The sequence below is a fragment of the Artibeus jamaicensis genome, unplaced genomic scaffold, assembly GCF_021234435.1.
Source record: "Artibeus jamaicensis isolate MK-2021 breed Jamaican fruit bat unplaced genomic scaffold, CSHL_Jam_final contig_415, whole genome shotgun sequence".
In the NCBI taxonomy this organism is placed as follows: Eukaryota; Metazoa; Chordata; class Mammalia; order Chiroptera; family Phyllostomidae; genus Artibeus; species Artibeus jamaicensis.
In genome coordinates this window covers 40852036-40875190 of record NW_026521823.1, presented here as the reverse complement: position 1 = coordinate 40875190, position 23155 = coordinate 40852036, and the positions used below count along the sequence as shown (strand labels likewise).

The 23155-nt window shown below is 54.7% G+C and overlaps 1 protein-coding gene across 3 annotated transcripts; it reads left to right on the top strand.

Annotated features, from left to right (window-relative positions):
* The first annotated feature begins 488 nt into the window (after positions 1–488).
* Positions 489–23152, top strand: ALG5 (ALG5 dolichyl-phosphate beta-glucosyltransferase). 3 transcript variants are annotated; one of them, XM_037138741.2, is made up of 11 exons: positions 489–637; positions 2982–3153; positions 3431–3477; positions 4472–4540; positions 5884–5976; positions 7648–7761; positions 14325–14594; positions 15938–15997; positions 20024–20175; positions 20912–20997; positions 22959–23152. In XM_037138741.2, the coding sequence occupies exons 1-11, from the start codon at positions 560–562 to the stop codon at positions 23072–23074; spliced, it is 1257 nt and encodes a 418-aa protein (XP_036994636.2). In that variant the 5' UTR covers positions 489–559; the 3' UTR covers positions 23075–23152. The 3 variants fall into 3 exon arrangements, with proteins under 3 accessions (XP_036994636.2, XP_036994637.2, XP_036994638.2); XM_037138742.2 differs by lacking the exon at positions 14325–14594; XM_037138743.2 differs by lacking the exons at positions 14325–14594; positions 15938–15997.
* Positions 23153–23155: the final 3 nt, after the last annotated feature.

Sequence of the window (23155 nt, the reverse complement as noted above, 5' to 3'; positions counted from 1 at the left end):
GAATGCAGAGAAAGATTTCTTTTTCCCTAAGGATGTTCCCAGGGGTGTATGTTAGTAGTCGTTTCTAGGGTCGGCGGGAGCGGGGAAAGTTTTAGAAGTAGTGCTGGCTGCAGAGAATTATGAATAATTAAAGCCCTGTTTTGTACACTTAAAATGGTGAAAATATCGAAAAAAAATCATTTTATCAGTTTTCAAAAAATTATGTAACATACCAAACTTTTAAGGGGGTGGGTTGTATGTTATGGGAATATTTCAAAAGGCTGTTAAGCAAAAACTTTGTTGCTTATCTGATAGTCAAATTAAATCGGCATCCTGTATTTTGATTAATTCCGGCCACCAGGCTGTGGCACGGGGCGTGGGGCACACAGTCCTGCGTGTTCCCGCCTGGCCGCGCGAGGGCGCTGTGGGCGGCGGGCGGCCGGCTGCGCGGCCTCTGGGCCGGCGGGGGGGCGGGGCCGCGCGGCGGGTTCTGCGGCTGCGCCGCGGCTGCGCCGCGGCTGCCGCGCGCGTGCTGAGTCCGGATAGGGCAGCGGCGCCTCGGGCCCAGCGGGCATGGGTCATGGCTCCGCTTTCTCTGCAGCTGGCGGTTCTCTACGCGGCACTCGGAGCGGCGCTGGCGGCCGCGGGCCTGATACTGGTGAGAGGTGGGGTGGGGACTGACGCGGGCCTGTGCTCGCTGCCTCCTGGAGACACGGCCCAGGCGCGCTCTGCTCTTCGGGGGTCCCTTTCTCCGGGCCGCCGCCCGACCCCGAGCCTTGACCCCAGAGTGCCTCTCTGGGGTTTCACGCCCCCTTTCTTCCTTGTTTATTTCTCCTTGGGAACTTTAGCTCCCTACATATCTAGAGCTTGTACGTCGGTTCTCTCTGAGGACATGCGCACCCCGTCTCCACTTAACCCCGGACCCGCGGAACCCCGGGCCCTGTGCCCCCTCCGACCTCCCGGGTCTGCAGCCTGCGCGGCGCCGCCCCCGCGAGTACTTGAGTGCTCTGCAGACTCTCCTCTCCTCTTGTGGGTGGGCATATGAACATGGGGACAGCACCCACAGGTGCCACCTGTTCCAGAATGGAACCGGTCAGTGCCTGGCGAAGACCCACTGTGAGCGCGCGAGGCCTGACATCAGCATCTGCCTGGGGTTCGCTGCGTCCCGGAATGGAACGGCCCGAATTTGCTGCCTGGAAACGGGCAAGGCCGTCGAATTCACCCTGGGGTTTCTGGCCGACCTTGGGCAAACACCGGCTGATGCCTAAGCGAACTTGGACCCTTGGGATTTGGGATGAGCCTGCGCTCTGCGTCGTGAATGCAGAGGTTGCCACTTCCTCGACGTGCCGATAGATTAGCAGCTAGAAAGTTTACGAGCTCACAGCCCAGGAACCGTGTACATGGCGAAGAAGGGCTGCATCCAGATTTCTTTACTAATCTGTCTCTCTCCCTTAGTGCTGTGGGGAGATTTCCAGGGTTTTGAGTAAGTCCGGCTTGGGGTGGAGCGGGCTCGTGTTGAAAGTGTTGCAGATTTACACGTGTACTGTTCGAGTTTGTTCGGAAAGTGTTTGCTCCGGTTGCTGTGCGCTCGCAGGGCGCCAGGTGTCGCGTTCAGTGTTTACCTTGATTGTGCAGCCCACACTCACGCGCCCTGGGGGCGCTGTTCCTGCATCAGCCCCTGAGCCTGTGCTACTCCTCTTCCCTCTCCCCGATCTGCTGCGCTTCTGCGGCGCGTGGCTGCTGTCCTGTGGAATTTCTCGTCGTCTGCATTTTTCTGGTGGTGCCCCCTTGGCACCTTTAAACATCCTGCTGTGAGCCCTGAATTTCCTGTGAACTAGTAGCTGCATCTAGGGACTTGACCAAATGTACGTTTGAGTGTTTCAGTGAAGAGAAGTGGGCATGTGGTGCTGAACACGCCCCTTTTGTGACCCCGGGAGACGTGCAGTGGGAGATTTCTCTGGGGGTGAGGTGGGCCCACCAGTTAGGAGGTTTGTGCTGACCCGAGGGAGTTCACAGCCATTGATGATCACCACCCAAACCCCTCGTTTCTAATTGGGTCGCTCGTCCACGTATTGCCTGGAAATCTGTAATGAAAGAGAATTTAGTCCTCAGCTTCCAGTTAATCCGAAACACCTTTTGTATGTAAAAGGTAAGATAAACAGCCGGGTTTCAGAATAGAGAAATCGTTCCCTGGCATCTTACAGAGGGGACCAATTATGTTTTACTTGTAGCATCACTACGAATGCGTGAGTTAGAATACTTTCCGTGTGTTTCAATGTACTGCAGTAATTTGGTGCCCAAACCCTCCCATCCTGAGCCAGTGAGAGCCCCACAGGCTGACTGGTGGCCCCTCGTCATCACCGCTGTGCCCTTCTCGGCTGGCCGAGCCCTGCCCAGAGCCAGCCCGAGCCCCGTGCAGGAGCACTGGCTGCCGATAGTGGGGATTGGGATTCAGAAACCACTCTCTGGACACCAGGGCTGCGGAGTAGGAGCTCGGATCCCCCAGTCCGGGTGCTGCCCGTGAGGGCACCAGTCAGAAGCATGCACGAGGTCAATGGGTACCAAGGGATCGGAACAGATGGTTGGCAAGTTACAGATAACATCCTCGAAATGCGCGGGGTCAGTGTTTTGAAACACTGAGTCCAGTCCCAGTGGGACTGGCAGACTGTTCCCTTCATGGGCCTGGGTAGCAGCTCCGCCCTCATCCCACGCATTCCGGCTGCAGCGTGGACTCGCCCTCTGTCACGCACGGACCAGGCCCCGAGTAGGGATGGGGCCTCGTTGTGTGGGTGCCTGGGGTCAGGGGTTTGGCCCATCTGAGAACGGACTGCACGGCTGTACTTCGTTCCTTGTTAGATGCGGGGTGATTGGATTTTGGAGTTCCCTCCAGACCGTTGTTAATGGTCTAAAAACTGAGAAGAAATATTCCACCAAAGGGGGGAAATCACATGCATGATACAGCAGTGGAACCTAACAATTTCTCTTGCGCGTACCGCCTTTAGATCTCCTTCGTTGCGTTCATAACTGCAAGGGAAATGCCTCCCCTCCATCGGCACGAAAAGGAGAAGTTCTTCCTGAACGCCAAGGGGCACAAGGAGGCCCTGCCTGGCATCGGGGACCCGCCCACCAAGCAGCTCTCTGTGGTCGTGCCTTCCTACAACGAGGAGAAGCGGTGTAAGCCGGGGTGCTTCTGGTAAGGGGTCCCTGGGAGGGAAAGGGCATGCGTAGTACTGGGCTTGACTGCCTGGGGCACAGCTGCAGCCCTAAGAGGCACGTGGGGGTGAGTGACAGCAGCGGGAAGTGTGAGGCCGCAGTGCCCTGAGGGAGGGTCAGCCGGGTGTGAGCAGACAGGTGTGGGACTGGGAGGGGCCCCTCCCTTTGTAAACTGAGCGTGAGAGCTTGGCAGGTCACTCTCAGAAGCAGGTCCTAACGAACCTTTTTCTTCTCTAAGTGCCTGTGATGATGGATGAAGCCCTGGGCTACCTGGAAGAGAGGCGGGTATGACCTTTGCTCTTTCATTCTGACAACTCCCCTGGAAACCAGGTCAGGTGGCCAGCCGGCTGATGCCCGGAGCCCCTCCGTGAGGGGCGGGGCTGGCCCTGCGCAGACCTCAGTACTGCAGGGCTGCCCACGGCCCTGCTGGTGGCCCCCGGGGCTGGCCCGGAGCGCGTCACCCCCAGAGGCAGGTGGGCGACCCCAAGGCAGCGCTTTCTCTTCCGTTCCCCCTCCCCCCGCTTTGTCCTCTCCTGCTTGGGGGTGCACAGGAAACCGAGTGACAGAGTGCCTGCGGGCTTTGTGACCTTATACGAAAGTCATGTTTGAAAGATTTGTAATTAGGGTGAAATTATTTTGTATTTCTTTATTATTCTTAATTCCCCCCTCATTTATTTTCCACTTCTTTCTCTGCTGAAGAAAAGGAAGTCAGCATGTGCCCTGCGAGCTCCTTGAAGAGCTTAAAACAAGTGAGCTCTGTTCTTGTCAGAGGAAACCCCTCGTTCTGACTTTGGTTTTCGGGTTTGTGTGACGCGAAGACGGAAGAGCCACTGAAAGGGAGGAGCCTGGGTGACCTCCTCCTAGATTCAGTGTAAAGGACAGAGGAGGAGAGCTGAGCCCTCTTTGTGTGTGCGGCCCCCACCTCTTCATTACACAGAACCTTCACCCCCATGTAGAGTGGGGGTTCTGTTTTTCATGAGAAAACAGGCCAGAAATGTTACCTTGTCCAAGGCCGTGAGGCTAAGAAGGGGTGCTTTCGGGTTGGAAGCTGCGCTGCCTGACTTCAACCCGGTGGGCTGCCTCCTGGGCTCCGGAGAGTCCCTCCAGGGGTTCTCCGTGCCCAGAGGGCCTGCAGGGGCCTGTCCTGGGCTCTGCACGCCCACCCGGGGCTCCCCTCCCTCCCACCGTTTCATTTCCTGTCATGTGCGCACATCAGCGCTGAAATGATTCTTCACAGAGGTTATGCCACATCATGGCCTTTCATTTCTGCCCTTTACAGAGACGAGACCCCACCTTCACCTACGAGGTGATCGTGGTGGACGACGGCAGCAAAGACCAGACTTCAAAGGTGCGTCAACTTGCTTTTGGGATTGCCAGTAGATGGAAAATGCAGAATGATTGAGCAAATGTGATGTCTTACTTTCCCTCCTCAGAGAACCCTGAGCTTGCTAAGTGCCCGGTGGCTGTGGCGTGCATAGTAGGAGGGGCAGGGGGACTTCATTGGAGGGGAGCTGGAAAGTACACCAGCTGCCCCGTGAGCCCAGGGAAGCTGCAACGCCATCAGGTCTGGAGAGACCGTGCGCTGCGGCTCTGGCCGCAGGGGAGACTCTCTGACAGTTTAAGCCCCTGCCCCGCCCTGGCGGGATCCCACCCCTTCTCACGCCTGCCTGACAGTTCCCAAGCAGCGGTCCAGTGGGTGGGAAGCTGCCTTTGGACCTGTGCTGAGCAGCGGGTGTGTCCTTTGACATGCCCCCATCTGGAGTGACCTCCAGGCGGACACAGTGTCTTCAGCGCTGCCCCCTTGTTTCTCCATCCGGGACCTGTAGCCACCGCGCCCAGGTGCACCGATCCCTGCGGTAGCACGTTCACTCAACTTGGCCGGGGATCCCGGTCACTTACTACCTTTCATGATGCCTCCCTTTTCTACTTTGATGGTCCTGTTTCTGTAGCAAAAGGTTCCTTTGTGGTGCTATTCGTATTCTTATTAAATAGCAGCAGAACGGACCTTACAACAAATGCGCAGGGAAACGCCCGGCAACGTGATGGCTCCTCGGTGCTGGTTTCTGTTAAACGCCGAGTGGGCACGGCCTGTGTGAGACCCCGGTGGGGAGGGCGCCCCTGCGTCCGCCTCCCAGCTCTGTGGTGCGGCGGAAAGCAAAACGCTGCGGAGTGTGGGCCGAGAAGCAACAGCTGAGCCAGCCGTTCGGGGTTTATGGTGAACGACCCCGGCGGTGTGTCTGGACTGAAAGGTGGCGTGGACAGAAGCACCGTGGCCGGAGCAGGCGGAGTCTGTTTCAGGAAGAGCTGTGCCTCGCTGTGTGGGGGGCGTGCAATGAAGGATGTGGGCACGGGCTGCCCCGCGGTCCTGACACGGAGGGCGGGGCACACAAAAGCCCCTGCTGTGGGGGCTGCACAAGCAGGGTCGCCGCCACCGAAAAGCAGCTCCTAGCCCCCTACGACCTCTCCTCCCAGAGCCGACACGGTTCCAGACCTGCCGCGCCCTCAGCCGGAGGCAGGACCAGGGCCTCATCCCGCTCCCTGAGCCCTCGTGGGAAGCCCAGCGGCGGGGGCCGCAGTCAGGACGCGAGGAGGGTGGCTGGTGCAGCCGTGCCGAGGCCACCAGGAGAAGCCTCTGTGTGTCACCGTCTTGTGACCCAGTTGATTTTCTCTCCCTTTCACGCACTTGGACAGGTGGCCTTTGAATACTGCCGGAGGCACGGGAGCGACAAGGTGCGCGTGATCACGCTGGCGAAGAACCGGGGGAAAGGCGGTGCCGTGAAAATGGTAATGCGCCGTTCCCCGCTGCTGTCGGCAGCGCAGAGCTGACAGAAGAGCCTCTTCTGTGGAGGGAGGGCAGCGCGTGGGGGCCCCACAGCTCAGCAGTCAGGTGCCACAGTTCCGAGTGCGTGGGCAGCACGGTCAGTCACACCCGACCGGACTCTCTGCCCGTATTGCACGGGGCACCTCCAAGAAAGACGTCTGTCCCACAGTTGAGTGATCCCGGCCCCTCTGTGTCGTTTGTGGGGTCACTGGGTGATAAGGTCATGTGGTATTTTTCTCGGCTGACAAGCTGCTTTTGTGCGTTAAACTGTCACTTGTGCGAGGCTCTGTGCTAAGCATGGAGCAGGAACTAAGGTCCGCCAGACTGTGGGTCGTCCGGTGAAGTCCACGGTGGGACAGGACAGGCGCAGCCCGAGCGGAGGGCTGCTGGGGTTCGGAGAAAGAGGGGTCATGTTCGTCTGAGGCCCGTCAGGTGGGACTCAAGATACACTGACAGGCACCAAAAGCCAGTCCCGTGGAAAAGTCAGTAGTGGTGCCCTGAGTGGCTCCCAGCCCCGTGTGTCTGCTCAGCGCGCCCTCCTGTCTGGAAGAAGCCCAGGCGCGGGCAGGCCAGGGCTCGTCCAGCAGCTCCACGCGTCCCTGGAAACCGGCCATGGCCCCTCAGCCCTCCCAGTGCCGAGGTGACCCTGCAGCACTGGCCCCCGGGGCTCGGTCCAGACGAGTGGAAGGGCAGAGGGCGAGGGTGCATGCCAGCTGTCTGCCCCTCTTTGGGAGCTTTCCCCAGGGACGGACGTAAATTTCAGTATCACGGGCCGGCTGCTTCCAAGGAAGGTGGAGGGAGTGTTCCTTCTGTCATTTGCCAACATCAGGGGTCCCTTGGAGACAGGCAAGGCAAGCACAGGCCCTGGGGGCGGGGGGAATAGGGCCCTGGGCAGGTGAGGGCAGCAGCCGACCTCCCCGGGTCGGGGCGGCCGGGCCCCAGGGGAGGGGCGGCCGGGCTGGCCGTGCGCTGCTCATCAACCCTGCTGAGCAGGGCGGCCGTCTCCCAACTTGGGCAAGATTGTCGCGTGCAGCCCTCAGGTCACCCCACGAGGTGAGGGTATCCCAGATGCCTTGAGTGACGGGGTGTATTTGGGTGGTGCCACCCTTCCTTAGTGTTGGGGACATTCCATATTTTTTATTTGCTTAAAATACTTGAGATTCCAAAATGAAGAATACAGATTTATCTCTCTTCTGATGCATTTCACAGCAAATTTGTGTGTAGTGTGTGTGTTCAGTCTGTTCATAAATATGTCCTTCACATGCTGTGCTAGGTGATGGCGTGATAGATAAATGTGCACATCATACATGCTGTATGTGACAGGCATTCTACTTTTTAAATCCTGTTGATGTTGAATGTCTTTGATTTGTCTAAATCTATTTTTTTAGCTCACTATGTTCCCAGGTGTTAGTTGTATGGCCTCACCAAGTTTTTAAAATTGTGAAATAGGCCTGAGATATATTTAGGAGGGTCTTACCAATGTGACTTGTTTTACGGAACTTTGGCCCCTTCTGCTGCCTCATACCTAATATTTCCCTCTTGGTCACTTTAAGTGAAGCAGAACAGACTGACATGTCATTGAATGCAACCTTAATTTTAAGCAGCTTTGTTTAGACTGATGTTCTCCCACGCAGGGCGTTTTCAGTTCTCGAGGAGAAAAGATCCTCATGGCAGATGCTGACGGAGCCACAAGGTTTGCAGACGTCGAGAAACTCGAACAGGGACTTGACGGTCTACAGCCTTGGCCGGTGAGTGTGAGAACGCCATTTAAATTACCTTCCACTGAGAACACGGGGTGCAAGTTACAAATCTGGGGCTTTGGGGTGTGAAATTCCGGTGTGCGGCCCCCAGAAGAGCCTATGGTCTCCGTGGAAACTCGCGGATGCCCCGAGGCTCGCCTGCCACCCGAGTGTCTGATACACAGGCCCTCCCCCCGTGCGCACACGCACCTTCACCAGAGCCCAGAACGGGGCTCTGGGCGCCCTGGTTTTTGAGGAGACAGACCCCCGCTCAGCAGCCCTCTGGGAAGGGCGCAGGCAGCTCCGCGCCATCCCCTCCCCGAGCGTCGCACGTTTCCTGGGTGTGTCACACGTCCATTCTCCCCAAATGGCGCTGCTGCTTCCGCCTCTTCCTAAGTCTTGATGAGCCAAACGGAGAATCTGCTGGTCGGGATGGTGGGTTCGGTTTTCTGGTTCCCCCGAGAACCTGCGCGGAGCCGCTCGGGGTCTCCCCTGCGCTGTCCCACGGGCCCAGGGAGCCGAGGGGAGGCGAGGGTTAAACGTTAGCATCTGACTTTATTCCGTCCTGCAGTAGGGCAAAGAGTAAATGATTTACCCAAAATTAAGGGGCTGCAGCAGACAATAAGGGGTAACGAGCAGCAGGAATACTCTTGTGAATCGGTTCCCTTTCTGGCTCTCTGAAAACGGGGGAAGTTTCGATGCCCCCTGTTCTTCCTGAGTGAATGTGCTGCTTTGTGCGGCCTCGAGTCCTGCAGAACTGAAGCATGCGGCTGTTCTAGGCGTGTGCGGATTGTGAGTTCACGGCCGCGGGCCGCCTCAGGTGTGCCTGGTTAAGAGTGTTAACAACCCACCACGGAATTAACTTGAACCCAGTGTGTTAACAGTTTTCATCAACATCCATCACATAACGTTCGTGGTAAGTGATGCGGGGTTCAGTTCCGGAGTCCTTAGTCTTTGGGTCTGCCCGGTGGAAACGACTGCCCTGCCTCCGCCCGACTCGGATGGAGCTTCTGGAGCCGGTCATGGCCCCCAGAAGCTCGCACTCTGAAGCTGTCCTGCGTGAAGGGACTGGAAGGAATCCTCTGATTGTCAGTTTGCCTGCGAAGGGCCACCTGTGTTTTCAGCTTTGTGGTCCTGACTCAAAGGCAGAGGCGGCAGGCAGCTGAGAGGTCCAGCCGGGGGTCCAGGAAAACTCCCTGTGCAGACACGAGGCCAGGCTGGACCGCGGGCTGCGGGTTTGCAGGTCCTCCGGTGGTTTCACTCAGCTGTTTAATGTTGGCAACATTGTAGCCACCAAAGGACTGGTCGGCCTCTGCCCTGTAGCCTGGTGGAGCCCGCACGCCCCCGTAGTCCTCCGAGTTGGTTTGGTTTGTGTAGCTACACAGATGGCTCTTCTCCGTGCCAGTCCTTCGCAGCCGCTGCCCACGGGCGGCTCTGGTGGAGGCTGCCGGCAGCTCCCCCGGTCTGTAAGAAGCGCGTTTCTTTTCCTCCCAAGGCGTCGCTGCTGCTGGTGTGCTCTGCGCGCCACGTGACATTGTGACTGTGGCCACCTCTGGGTCCCCACAGCGGCCTTGTCATTGTCTCTGTCTCTGCGTGTCCTTGGCCTTGTTTCATTCAGGAATGAAAGTGCGGCTGCAGCTTGATCTCTGTTAGATGTCTGCAGGTTCAGTTGCTCTTCTCTGGGTTCTTAACGCAGCTGGTGTTTCGTCGTCAGTGTAACTGAACCACAGGTTGCGTTGGTATCGCTGACGTGTGTCCCCTTGGCCCCTAAGGACAACCTTGACCAGAATAGCTCAACAGGAGTGGCGCCGGAGCGTGTGGTTCCCAGCGGTCCGGTCTCCCCCCCCCCCTCCCCCCTCCCCCTCCCCCTCCCCCTCCCCCTCCCGAGACTGTGGGGCTGAGTCACTAGGTGGCGGTAGGGAGCCCGCTTCCGGCAGCTGCTGGTTGGACAGGCTCCATCCGGGTCTTCTGCGCGTTCCCACGTGTTCTTCTCCGCTGGTTCCGGTTTTTTGCAGCAGAGCCGCTGCTGCTCCCTCCCGTTTCCTCCTGGTGACCGGGTCGTGAGGTCCTTCGACTCTTGTTGAGGGGCTAGACGCCTGCCGTTCCTTCTCTGAAGATGGTTGTCCTTCTAGGATTTCAAACCTAATGTGCGTAATTTAGGTAGAGCTTTGCATCACAAATAAATAAAACGGGCCTGTACATTTAGTCCCAACTATTTTATTTGTATTGTCCTTTTTTTCTGAAGCATAAAGCGTTTTTCTAAGCCCTTCAGTTTCCCAACCCATAGTTATTTTACATCTTTTAACAAAAAAAATGTGCTTGGTTCTATAGTGATTTTTCTAAGCAAACCACGTGCAGATCCCTCGTTCAGTGGCTTCACTGTTTGATATGGAATCAGAAGTCCCCGCACAGGCGCGACAGGACCGGAAGTGCGCTCACCGAGGTGTTGGACGTCCTCGCTGAGACGCTTTCTGGGGGTTGAGGCCACACCTGGTTACCAGTGACCACGCAGATGAACCAGGTGCGGGGTAGGGTCGAACTGCCCGCGTGCCCAGCCGCTCTCTCTGCAGCGGGTACACCCCAGCCGCCCCGCCGGCCCCTGGTCATCCGCGCTGAGGTCCACAGCCCAGCGGGTTTGGGGCGCCGTGCCGCCACGGGTGTGTGCATGGGGGATGCAGAGGTAGGACAGGCCCACTGCCGCTTCCCATTGCTGCGGACCCATGGGCGGGTCCGAGAGCCTGCGCGTGGGCTCCACCGAGATGCCTCGGCTCCCGAGAGAGACCCTGAGCTTCCCCAGTGGAGCCCCCGGGAAAGCAGTGGCTGTGCCGGTCAGTTTGCAGAGACCTTCGTGAGACCGAAACAGGAGAACACCGGCAGCGCCGGGAAGGCCGTTTTGGAAGCGCGGAACGGTGGACAGGGTGCAGGTTGCAGGGGGTGCTTGTCTCCGCGGACGGCGGGGAGGGGCGTCTGCACAGCTTTGAAGGACCAGGGCTGCAGGTCAGAGGGACGTGGGAGCCCACGGCCTCGTGTGGAGAGTGGGTGCCTCTCAGAGCTGGGCCGCAGGCTTGTCCGTTCTGGGATATTGAGCCTGTGGTCAGCTCCGCCGTGATTTTCACTAACGACAGAAGTTCCGGTGAATTTGCCATCCTCGTTACTTTCTGGAGAGACGCTAGTGGGGCGCCTCTAGTCACACGAGAGGAGGGAAGGGAGTAACCTCGCCGCCGTCTCTTCCCTGGACTCCCTGGTGCTGCTACCCACGTGGAGGGTCACGGAGCCGAGGCCTGGGTTACAGGTTAGGCCCCTCTGGCGTCCCTCCCCAGCCTCGCTCTGCGTGTGCGTACTGTCCAGCACTTTTTCAGAACAAGTTGGAAACGTGAGTCGCAAGCTTTAAATAGGCCACATCCGCTGCCAGCCTTGAGAAAATTGCCTTAAGGAAATAATTGTGAATGTGTATAAAAAAATTCTCAAGGGTTTTTGCTTATTTTTTATGTGGCATTTTATGTTTGCATGTTTTTTTAGTAAGAGGAAAAAATGAGGCACAATTTAAAATGCTCAATTTTTTACTGATTTTCGGAGAGAGGGGAAGAGAGGGAGGGAGCGTTTACTTACTCATAAATTCACTGGGTGATTCTTGTATGTGCCCTGCCCAGACGGGACCCTGATCCCAGCGCTGGGGAACAGAGCTCTGCCCACCTGAGCCAGCCTGCGGGGTGCCTGAAGTGTCCAATGCTAAGTCGAATTGGTGAAGTTAATGATAAAGAATAACTGTTCAGTACACATAGTTAAGTGAAAAAACATCTGGAGATACATGGGTACATCTGTCTATCTCTAGGGGGTGGGATGATGGGTATCCTTTCAAGTTTTTTTTTTAGGTTAATTTTATTGTTTGTTTTTAACAGTGAACCTGTGCCGAATTTAAGGAGAAGGGGTTTTTAAAATCAGAACTGTTTTCTTACAGAATAAAGCTTTGTCTTAATTCAGTACTGTGCTCCACACACCGAGTCTTCCCTTCCTGCCCACATTGGCTGACTGGGGCTAATTTTGCTGTCGGACTTCTCTGCCGCTGATTTCTGAATTATTTCCACTTCGTTTCTGTGTCTCGACCACCACGGTGCAGTTGCCGTGCCAATTTCCATTTCCATTTCAGTGCCGCTTAGCTCCGATGTGGGGGCCGCTCGCTCCCCCGCCCCCTCTCCTGCCTGTGGTGTAAGGACTGGTCACCCACGCTCATGACCCTGAGGTAACGATCGCCACTGTTTACATGTCTTTCTGGCGTGTAGCGTGTGTTCAGCACTCACTAACCATCCCCTCCAAATTAACACCCGGCTTCGCGCTTGATTTTCAGAGTTAATTCTGCTGCTACTGTTGATGCTTGTTGATGCAGATTGTTTTGGAGTCTGTTTCTTCTCTGAACGGTGAGGAAAGGCTGGAGCAGTGCGAGGAGAGAGGCTCTTCCCTGTCTGTGAGCTCTCCCTTCTAGGAGACGGGAAAGTACCTCGGCCGCTTTAAAAGCCAGCGGCTTTAAAAGCCAGCGGTCGTAGTTACCAAAGTAGTTACTAAAAAACAAAAACAAAACATAAAAGTCCTGGCTGGTGTGGCTCAGTGGATTGCGCCACCCTGTGAACCAAAAGGTCACAGGTTCAACTCCCAGTCAGGGCACAGGCCTGGGCAGTGGGCCAGGTCCCCAGTAGGGGGCATGAGAGAGGCAACTACACATTGATGTTCTGTCGCTTTCTCCTTCCCTTCTCTTCTGTTTAAAAATTAAAAAACATAAGAAATTCAGTGATACTCTGAAAGAGGCTTAAAAGAGAAGAGACTCCCCATCTATTTACATTTTCTAACATGGGCATTTTTAAAAACAAGAATGTCCTCTGTTCCTCAGGAACACCTGACCGTTTTGGAACCCGTCTGGGTGGACTCCACCTGAGCCATCAGCGTCCAGGGTTGAGCCCTCACATCAGAGCTCCGGACTTCCACAGCTCTCTTAGAAGCTTCTAGAGCCTGGTGGTGAAGGCTGGCGGAGGAAAGGGATGTTTTACATGGAAGTGTTGTGTTGGGTTTTGATCTGTCTTTAATTGTATTAAGTGATTGTTTAACTCTGCTCCTTCTGAAAGGTGGAAGCATGTCCTTTTCTGTCCATTGCCAGTCACGTGGCCACCCTTTCTGCGTTCAGACTCAGGGTGTAGTTGCCAGCCCAGCTTCTAGCTCCTTCTGTAAGGGGGCCGTCTCCCCACTTCTGAGGAAGTGCCTCTTCCAGGAGAGATGGGAAAAGCTAACTCTTATTGTTAAATAGTAGTCCGAGTCTGTAACAGGAAGTTCCAGAAAGGAAACACAGATGGCTAGTAAAAATCCCCCAAAGCTTACCTTTTGATTAAAAAAGAAGAAGAAGAAGGGATGTGAGGTCACGTGTGGTTAGCAAATTTACAATGAGCATAATTAGCACTGGCAAGAGTGCAAGGCGGTGGTGGACCACAGCCAGGTAGTGGGAGTGTAAGGAGCCTTTTAAAGAAGAATTTGGCCCATATACTTCGAAAACATAGTACTCTACCTCTGTGACTTTCTCCAAAGAAAGGAACCAAAGTACTTTTAAGAGTTTTATATTGAAAAACACTCTCTTCCGCTCTATTGTAATAAAATAGATGAATTAGGAATGGTCAGCACGTAGGCGGGTGATTCATCTGCAGAGCGAAATGGTGTGTTGAGCTTATAAGCAACACAAATAAAAGAGAGACACGCAAAACTATTAGGACAGATTCTTGTAAAATAGGCCTACACCTTGCCAAGCCTCTAACTCGAACAACCAGTTTACAGGAAGTACTGAGGACAGAGGGACGTGTCATAAGAAACAAATGAAGAGGTGGGCAGGCTGATGAGTGAAAGACACGCCAACAAACTTGGTTGACTTTTTGGCTTTTAAATCAAACAAACTAAAAATTTGGGGCAAATGTAGAGACTACATTGGATGGTGTTAAGGATTATTAGTAATGTTTTTTGTCTCCTGATGGGGCCGTGATTGAAACGCGTGCGGGTTTGTAACGTGTTCCCCAGAGCTCGTTCCCCGAGCTCCTGGGCGGGCCAGGCCATCAGAGCAGGTGGGACCGGCGACCGGCTGTGATCGTGGGAGCCAGGTGGGGGTGCCGGGGCTTCGTCTTACTCTCCGTACTTCTGTGTGTTTGGAAATGCCACGATAGAATGTTCAAGAACAGTGGCCTTGTGTATAAGAAATTTCGAGGTTATTTTAAATATAAAGGAGCATTGGCATACACGAGTAATAAACAGGAAGGCACAAAAAACACTCAAACCGTTGGCAGTGGCTCCTGTGAGGTGGGGAGGCCGGCCGACTTCCCATGGTAAAGCTTTGTTGTGCGTGGATGAGTGTGTGTGCCCACCACCACTTTTCCTGCGAGCTCCGTGACATTGTGTCGATCTTAGAGAGCGACTCCACGTTCGTACAGCGTGCACAGCAACACCGCGCTTATCTTCCTCCGCTCGCCCAGGTGCCTGGAGGGCAGCAGTTTCTCCGGTTCCTCGCAGCTCTGCTCGGAAGACACGCGTGTTTTCCTCTCCCGCAGGTGGAGGGCGGCGCCGAGCCCTGTTCTGCTGTCCCCACAGCCTGGGAGCTGGAGGTCCGGCCCGGCTTGTGCATCCAGGAGCACCCTCCCTGTTCTGCAGCCGCGTGGCTGGCCTTGCGGGAGGACAGCCAGTTACCCGCCCCGGACGACACAGGTGTCGGCCGCACAGAGGAGGTCGGCCGGCCGGGAGAGCTGCCAGCCAGGCCGCCCGGTCGGAGGAGGGGCGTGTCAGTGTTGCTGGTAATGGTTCCCGGCTGCCTTCCCACTTGGGTGAACAGGGCCCGGGGTCCCTTGCGTTGCTCTGAGTGCGAGGCGATCGAGGGTCCTCTCTGCCGGGAGCCCCTCCGCCCCCTCCTGTGAGCTCTGTGTGCGCCTCTGCCTGGTCCCCAGCTCCGGCAGGAGCGGTTTTCTTCATCGTCTGCAGGGGCTCGTTGTACATTTTGGAAAGTACCTTTTGTCTATAATACAAATTACATGTGCTGCCCCCAATTTATTAGTCCTTTAATGTGGTTGGATTTCGGCGGTTCTACCACACAGAGGTTTCTTTTTTAACTTTATTGTCAAATCGATCTGTTGTTCTGGGTTTTAGGTGTTTTTGGTTTCCTTGCAATTTAAGAATTATGTCTCTTTCACACTTAAACACGTGCTGTGTCTGGACCGTACCCTAGTCAGTAGGGGGCGCAGGCCCATGTTGTTTCCAAGTGGCTGCTGAGCTGCCCTGGAGCCGCCTTCGCAGATCGAAAATGTTGCCCGGGTCCCCCCCCCCATGTGTGCTGGGAGGCGTGTGCCCGGCCCCCATTCTGGGCCATGGGGCCCCCAGTGCCCTGGTTTCTGTCACTGCCTTCGCCGTGAGTTCTCAAGTCCTGGGGGGGCCCCCTCGCTCTGAGAGCTGCCTCGGCGCTCTCGGTTCTTTATTTCTCCTCCTGCCTGTCTAGTCCAGTGAACGGTCCCTTCGACGTTTGGATCGGGAAGGAGCCCTGACTTCCTTGGGCCACCGCTCAGTGGCCGTGGGACACACACACACACACACACACACACACACACCCCACCCCAGCTCTGAGAGCTGCTGCATTTCCTGGGGAGCTGGGGTCTGGGTGTTTCTTTATTGCTGCTCTAAATGCTGTTTTCCTTCCATTGTAAGTTTGGGTTATGGTCTGAACAGGTGAAGGCTAATGTGTTGTCTGTGTACATTTTCATCTCATCCTACTTGTTGCAGATTCACTTACTGCTTTTAATAGTTTCATAGTTGATACGCTTGGCTCTTTCACAATGTGGTGGTTGTGTGTAAAATGGCTCCACCTGTAGATAACTGTTTTCCTTCTAATACTGCTAATTTTCCTTTATAACTATATTAACATAGTATTTTTAATCAGAAAAAAATTGATATGTGAATTTTGAAGTAAGACTCATACTTAGCACTGAACAGTATCCTCTCAGTAAATGCAGTCAGGCTTCTCGAAGCTGTACATATTCCGCACTCTTTGATAAACCTTTAAAGATGTTTAATGTTCCTTTTTCAGAAAGTGAGTCTCTAAAAGATGAGATGCTCACTCTGAAGGTCAATGCCTTTGTTGGTGCCGTGAGTGAAGTGTTGTCTCCCGCTCTCCCCTCAGGGTGGAATGGCCGTGGCCTGCGGATCTCGGGCTCACTTGCAGGAGGAGTCGGTCGCTCAGGTGAGGGCCTTGCTGGCCGAGAAGGCGGGTTGTCCGTGTGTGTTTTTCTCTCGTTTTGTGGGAACCAGAGGGATGCGGACGCCACTCTGACCTGGGGGGCGAGCAGCTCGTTCTGAGTTCTTTTCTTAAGACACACAGAAGGGCCCCCATTCCGTTACAGCATCGGGCAGAGGGGTCTAAACGGTACCCTTTGGACCTGCGGCCTGCTTTCAGGTTTTCCTTATTGGCACACTTAGCTGCTGTATTGTGAGTTTCATTCAGAGTTTAAATTTTTTTAACTTTATTTCTCTCAAAAAAACACTATATCTTAAAATTTGACAAGCTATAACTGGCGTTTTTCAGCACTTTTAAGAAAACTGAAGATACTAAGTTCATTTTGAAACTGGTAGATGAGGCAGAAAAGCTGGAATGACTTGAAACAAATATTATTAAGGAATTTATTCTATGCAACGTCCTGGGGTTTTTTACATTAAAAAAAATTTCAATTATTGTTGACGCACAACAGTATTAGTTGCAGGTGTACAATGCAGTGATTAGGCAGCTACTTGTGTATCGAGTCCAAGAACTGCCCCTTGTCTTCTTAATCGGCCACCTGCCATAGGGCTCACGTGGGTCAAAGGACAAGCCGTATTTTTCAGTGAAAGGTCAAAATTATTGGGGGGGGGGCGTCGGTTTTTCAAACACGGGTGTTCAGGCATCCCGGACACTCAGACCGCAGCCCCGGGCGCTGGCCGCACTGGAGCAGCCTCCCGGCTCCGCCGGGACATCCAGGACTGTGAGCCCCCCACCCCTGACAAAGTGGGCGCCTCTCCCTCGAGATGAACAGGCAGCAAAGTCGTAGAACCTCTTAAGGATTGTGTTCTAAGCATGGGAACCTAGAGTTCCCCCCCTTTTTAAGAAATAACTCTAGCATCTTCAGCATCTAGTTCAGAATTGTTTCCCTATGGACTTTCATTGGTATTTGAAAAAGATCTAATCTGTTAACCATAGGGAATATCAGTTTTAGAAATTTGAAACTAGAAAAGTTAGCGATTAGCTAGTCTCTATCCCTTTACAGATATGTGAGGGCTAAAGAAATAAAAATACATGTCCAAGATGTTCAGCACATTAGTTATAATAATAAAACAGTGGACACTGTAAAACACTAAATTCCAGCGCTAGTCGATACAGGTATTTCCCCCGGGGGAAGTGTCCTGCAGACAATCAAATAGATGAAAATGGAGACTGTATCACATGGAAAATACCTAAAATATTAGGTTGTATTTTAAAAACTGGTACTGTAAAACAGTATCGTTGTGCAAAAATATCTATGCAAACAAAAAACATTTCATGAGAATAGATGAATGTTGATTTAATGGTTTTGTGAGTAAACTACTTCCTTTTTAAAAAACTGCTGGCGTTGGAGGATAACGATATACTTGGTGCAGGACAGAGAGGGTGGGGACTGGGAGCTGGGATTGGGCAGCGGTTGATGGAGCCGAGGCAGAGAGGGCTGGGGCCTGCGTTTCTCCGGTTGGCAGCAAGGAGGACCCACGGGTGTCCGTCTGGTCGCAGCGCCCCCCGCTGGTGGAGAACCCGGACTTCAGACGGGGCTGCACTGTAGCCTGAATCCTTGCTGCTCAGCGTGGTCTGAGTGGAGGTGCCTGGCTCCCTCCCAGGGTGTATGTGCTGCTAACGCTTCTTGTGGCCCCCGGGCTGCGAGCTCCTGCGTCCCTGAAGCCCGCAGGTGGACGGAGCTTTGGGCCCACAGCAGTGGCCGCCGGGTGGGGTTAGAGCTGCCTGCCCCGGCGGCAGCAGCACAGGTGCCATTCTTTGCTGTAGGTGAGGGACACCTCCAGTGGCAGACAGGTGACATGCAGTGACCCCAGGAGCTTCACTGCATAGGGCCAGAGTTCCCTCTTCTAACGACCCTTGCCCGTGGCCCTGGCGGGCCCCGCCACGTGTCCTGCGTGGAAGACAGACAGGGTCGGAAGTGCCCAAGCTCACAGTCTGTGAAAGATTCCAAGTGGAATCCATCAGAGTTTCGAGTCTCCAGGTTTTCTTGGGAGGCTGCTCTGAACATCTCACTCGCAGGTAGGGAGGTTCCTGGGCAGCTTTGACCGTGGCCCGAATCCCCCGTTGGTACTTCAGAAGCATCAGCGAGATGCTGTCACCGTGGGAGTCTGAGAGCCTTTTCCTTCGTGTGTTTAAGTCTCTGCATCAGCGGCTTGCGTGGTGCTCTGCTAAGAGTGACCTTGTGAACCCAGTCCACCCAGTACTGTGTTTCCAGATGTCTTCTCAGTTGAAGCTACTTTTCCAAGTTTTTCAAAAGTAAAGACCCCCCTCTTTGTGGCTTATGCATTTAAATATGCCACAAATCAAATTTAAGGTATTCATGTGAACTCCAGGTTTCTAGGTTTTATAAAATAGCTATTATCCTAAAACAAATAAAAGTCTTCTATTCAGATCTCAGAAAAGCAGTCACGAATATTTTATTTGCTAAGTAGTAAGCTCACCTAAATCACATTTTAAAAAATCATTCAAGGAGAATAGCTTTTAGGTATTATTTTTCTACTTTTAATTTTTATTTTTCTGTCTTTGAATATATATTTTTTCCTTTCCTAAGTGTAAATGCTCTTTTGGAGGTTTAGTCAGTCAGCCGCTATTTACTGGAAGTAGTTTATGTGGAAGGCCCCGAGCAAGCTGCTGTGATATTCACAGGCTGTTCTAAGATGAGGTTCTGTCCAGACAGGAAGGAGGTAGGACGTGTTCCCGTGGAGACCCAGCCAGTGGCTGTGGGTGGTGACCGGGTTCCGCACAGCACAGAGGAGCGTTCTGCTCCCTGCGCATCCTGCCCTGTTTAAGACATGGGTGCAGTCGTGTCAGGAGGTTAAAATGAGCACCCCAGCTTTCTTTTTAAAGAATATCTATTGAGCTTCCGCTGTTTCCAGGGTTGAACACTGGCCGAAGGCTCTGACATCGTCCTGTACAATCCTCATAACGACTTTCAAAGCAGGCCCGTTCTCCCCGTTTTCGGGGGCGGGGAGAGACGCAGACAGTGGGAGCGAGCGGCTGGCTCGCCATCACCCCAGCGGTTCGTGGGACCAGAATCTGAACGAGGGTCTCGTGGCCCAAGGGCTTTTTCCCATTTATGTCATGCTGTCAGCCAGTCACAGATCTGTTCTGTGACAGAGAAGCTGCATGAGTGGGGGTGGCCCTGAAGGGTCACCATTATGCAAACAAAACCCCAAAGAAGGAAGAGACCATGGTTTACTCGTGCGAGGTATTAACTGGTCTGTGCAGACTCTTAGGAGGTTGTTCATGCGAGTGTATGGCGTGCAGTTCCGCGAGTCTGTTAACCCTGGTCACAGAGAATTTTCAGAGAGCCCATGTTCTTTAATCCCAGGTGTGAAAGTCTTGAATGTGATGCTAATTACGTTTTCACTGTTGAATGAATAATGGGCGTTATGTGCAGTCCCTACTAATGCTAAAACTAGTCACTAATAGCGATAGCGAGAACTCAAGATGGGAGTGCAGGTGACTGCCTGCCCTTCATTCTGGGAAGCACCCTACCTGTTGAACGCGCTGACCCAGACGCCTGCCACTCCTGATCAGAGGAACCGGGTTTCTGTGTCCGGTTCCGCCCTAGTCTGTAACTTGGGTGACCTCAGGCTGCACCTCTTTGATGGGTATTCTTATTAGCTAGGTATTGAACTTCAGGTTCAGACTGCCCTTTCATTTGTGCAACCCCCTTCGAAGCGAAGTGTGTCTGGAGCGAAGGGCACAGAACGAGTAGGTGAAGGCGGAGTTCTCTCTGCTCGCGGCTGCTCAGACTGCCCGGGCTCCGCTCCCGGAGAGGCCGCCGACCTCCTCACGGGCCGGCGCTTCTCCGCCAAGTGGACCCCTGCGGCGTGACCACCGTCCGGTGTCCTGCCCTCCGTAGCCGAGTCTCACGGCCTGTGGGCTGCGCTGCGGAGAAAATCGGGGAAGGAGGGTTTGGTGGGCAGCCTGGGCCGATGGGAAGCTCGCGTCCCTGTCTCCCCGCAGCGCTCGTACTTCCGCACCCTGCTCATGTACGGCTTCCACTTCCTGGTGTGGTTCCTCTGCGTCCGCGGGATCCGGGACACGCAGTGCGGGTTCAAGCTGCTCACTCGGGAGGCGGCGACCCGGACCTTCTCCTCGCTGCACGTGGAGCGCTGGTAGGTCCCCGCCCGCGCAGCCGGTGCTCCCCTGCGCCCCGAGGTTCTCCGGCCACCACTGCGTTCAAACGAGCCCAGCTCACACGAGCGGCCTCACCTGGGCCTTTGCGCCGTTACCGGCCGGTCTCGCTCTGCAAATCGCGAAGCAGCGGAGGGCGCAGCTGCCGCAGCCACTTTGGGGGCAGACACGGCTCAGACGTCCCGTGCGCTCGGCTGTGTTTTCCTTTGGGCAGAAAAGAAAAGGCTCAGAAACGCCCAAGCAGGAGACAGGGCCCGATTTTTTTTTCCCTTCCTTTCTCTGTGTCCAGCCTGAGCCCTTCCTCCCCTGCGTCCCTTCCCCCTCCAAGAGCCCAACTGCTCTTCTCTCACAGTTCTGAAAACAAAGTTAAATTTCCCGTTATTTAAAAAAAGCCTCCCAAAGACACTCCCCTCCACCCACCCTGGCCCTCTGCCCCTTCCTAGCCAACCTTGTCCCGTTTCATTCACCCCCCCCCCATCCGCACACCGGGAAGGGCTGCCTTCATTATTTAAATTTTTTCTGGAGCCCGCACAGCCATGCTCACCCCAGGCGCTTCCAAGTAGTGACAGGGAACGCCGGGATTTGTGCGCCCGTGTCAGTCTGGCCGTGGGCTTGGTGGAATGAGAGCTTCCCGTCTGGTGTGAGGGCGCATTTAAATCGGTCCGGCAGAGGTCTGGTCGCCCGGTCTCTAAACGCAAACCCCTGGCACTGTTCCAGGGCGTTCGACGTGGAGCTGCTGTATATAGCGCAGCGCTTCAGGATCCCCGTAGCCGAGGTCGCCGTGGCCTGGACTGAGGTCGAAGGTGAGAGTCTTGTTTCTGCTACAGGGCTGGGGGGCGTGGGGGGCGCCATCGCTCGGCCCTGCTGGCTGGCTCTCCTGGTCCCTTCCCCCCACCCCGCAGCTGCCGCTCTGCCTTCTGCCGCAGTCAGCTCTGGGCTTCTCCGGAGGCCGCCTCCCTGCCGGAGAAACACGGTACAGCTTGTGGCCGACAGCCAGGTCCCAGGGATCTGAGGCCGACAGTGAGGCTGGCCATCTTCCGAGATCACCTTTACTGTCCTATCACCGTGTTTTTTAGAGTTGTTGTATTACTACTCAGCAAATGCTGAGTCGAGTGCCTACAGACCAGTGTGCAAAGCCGAATGAGGACTCATTCGTTTTTACTTCAAACGCCCACAGTCCATTCAGAGCCAGTTTTTAACTGGTATCTGTACATTTATACAGAAGTGGAGAGATCTCCAAGATCTATAATCCGAAGTCTGTCCTCAAATTCTGTTCAGAAGCGCTGAGGCAGTACTGGCTGGGAAGAGTTTAAAATACACTTCAGTCTCATTTGCCTGCCTCGGAATGATCCTGCGCCCGCTGGCACTGCCTGGGCCCTTGCTCCAGAAAGGGGCTCCCTGCTCGGGACCTGGGGTCTTCGGGACAGGAGGAGAAGAGCCAGCCCGAACTTGTGTGAACACTGCAGTCTCCAGTGAATTCTCTACTCCCTGAGTTTGCAGAACCGTGATGTCAGTAGCCTGGGTCCCAGAGGACTGTGCCCTCATGCACTCCCTGGGAAGCTGGAGTGGGGAGACGGGGAAACGCACTTCGTATTTATCTGTTGTGCTCACTTGCATCCCAGAGATAGTTGTTTCCTAATGTGAATCACACGTAACCCGAATCCCCGACTGGTGCTATGAAGATAATACTGGCCCCTGATTAATATATAAGAAAGTAAAGCATCACAAGAAAGCACTGTGATGGTTAGCGTGTCGAAGAGGAAAGCTGCTATGTAAATTCAAGGCGGTGAGCAGAGGTCTTCTTTGAAGATCAAGTACAATTAAAACGGCAGTCAAACTGGAAACCTCTTCCGGGCAGATGTCCGTGTGTCTGCGGGTGGAGGACGAGTGGCCGCACGGGGGCGCCCTGTAACCGGGGGTCTGACCGCAGCCGGGTGGGCGGGGCCTGGACGCAGTCGTCTAGTCTGATGACCACAGGCTTCGCTTCTTGCCACGCAGCCTGGAGTGTCTTCCCGCTGGGTCTTGGGCGGTTTCGAATGTGTCACCTCTGATGGCGCAGCCCGCGGGGGCACCCCCGGCCGCGCAGCCAGGTCCCCGTCCGTGGAGCAGGGGACACCCGGGCTTCCGTTTGTGGCGTGAACGACGCGGAGGCGGGCGCGTGGACTAATGTGCTGGTGGCGACCAGCTCGCAATGTGTGTGACGTGAAACGGCTGCACTGCACGCTGGTGGTGCTGGCGCGTCCGTCTCAGTGCTGTCCGTCTGTCAGTCACGGGGGAAACGCAAAGGGAGAAATGGAGGAGGAAGAAGCCGGCGCGCCAGCCTGTAACCTGCGGTCTGGGCCATGTCACTTCACTGCCTGGCGCCTGTCCCCCAACCTGCCACTCAGCGGGACAGGGCGCCCTGCTCCCGAAGGGCCACAGGACACTTCCGGGGCTGGGATCCGGGGGCGGGGACTCGGAGGGGGCGGGGCGGGATCGGGATGGAAATCAGGTTTTTGCCTTCGGGGTCTTGCTGATTCTCGGGGGTCCATGTGAGATTGAAAAGTAGTGTGTAAAACACAAAAACTTGTCCCAAAAAACATTTGTAAATGTACAGATAGAATTAAGTGTCTAACATACATACAGACATAATGTAAATAGAATTGAGTAGAAGCTCCCAAGAGTCATGTAGACTGCCTTCTAAAGTGTAATCGTACAGTGAACTGACGTATTTCCTCCTGCGTTTTTGTAAGTTAATTTATCTGTAATCGCTTTGTGGTCGCAGGTTCCAAACTGGTCCCGTTTTGGAGCTGGCTGCAGATGGGCAGGGACCTGCTTCTCATCCGCCTGCGGTACGCCACCGGGGCCTGGCGGCTGGGGCGGGCCGGGGAGGCGGATTAGCGCGGTGCCGTCACGCTGTGCTGTGTCCTGGCGTTTTCCGTTGGAATTAAAATTTTTCGTAAAGTTAGGATGAACCTCTGC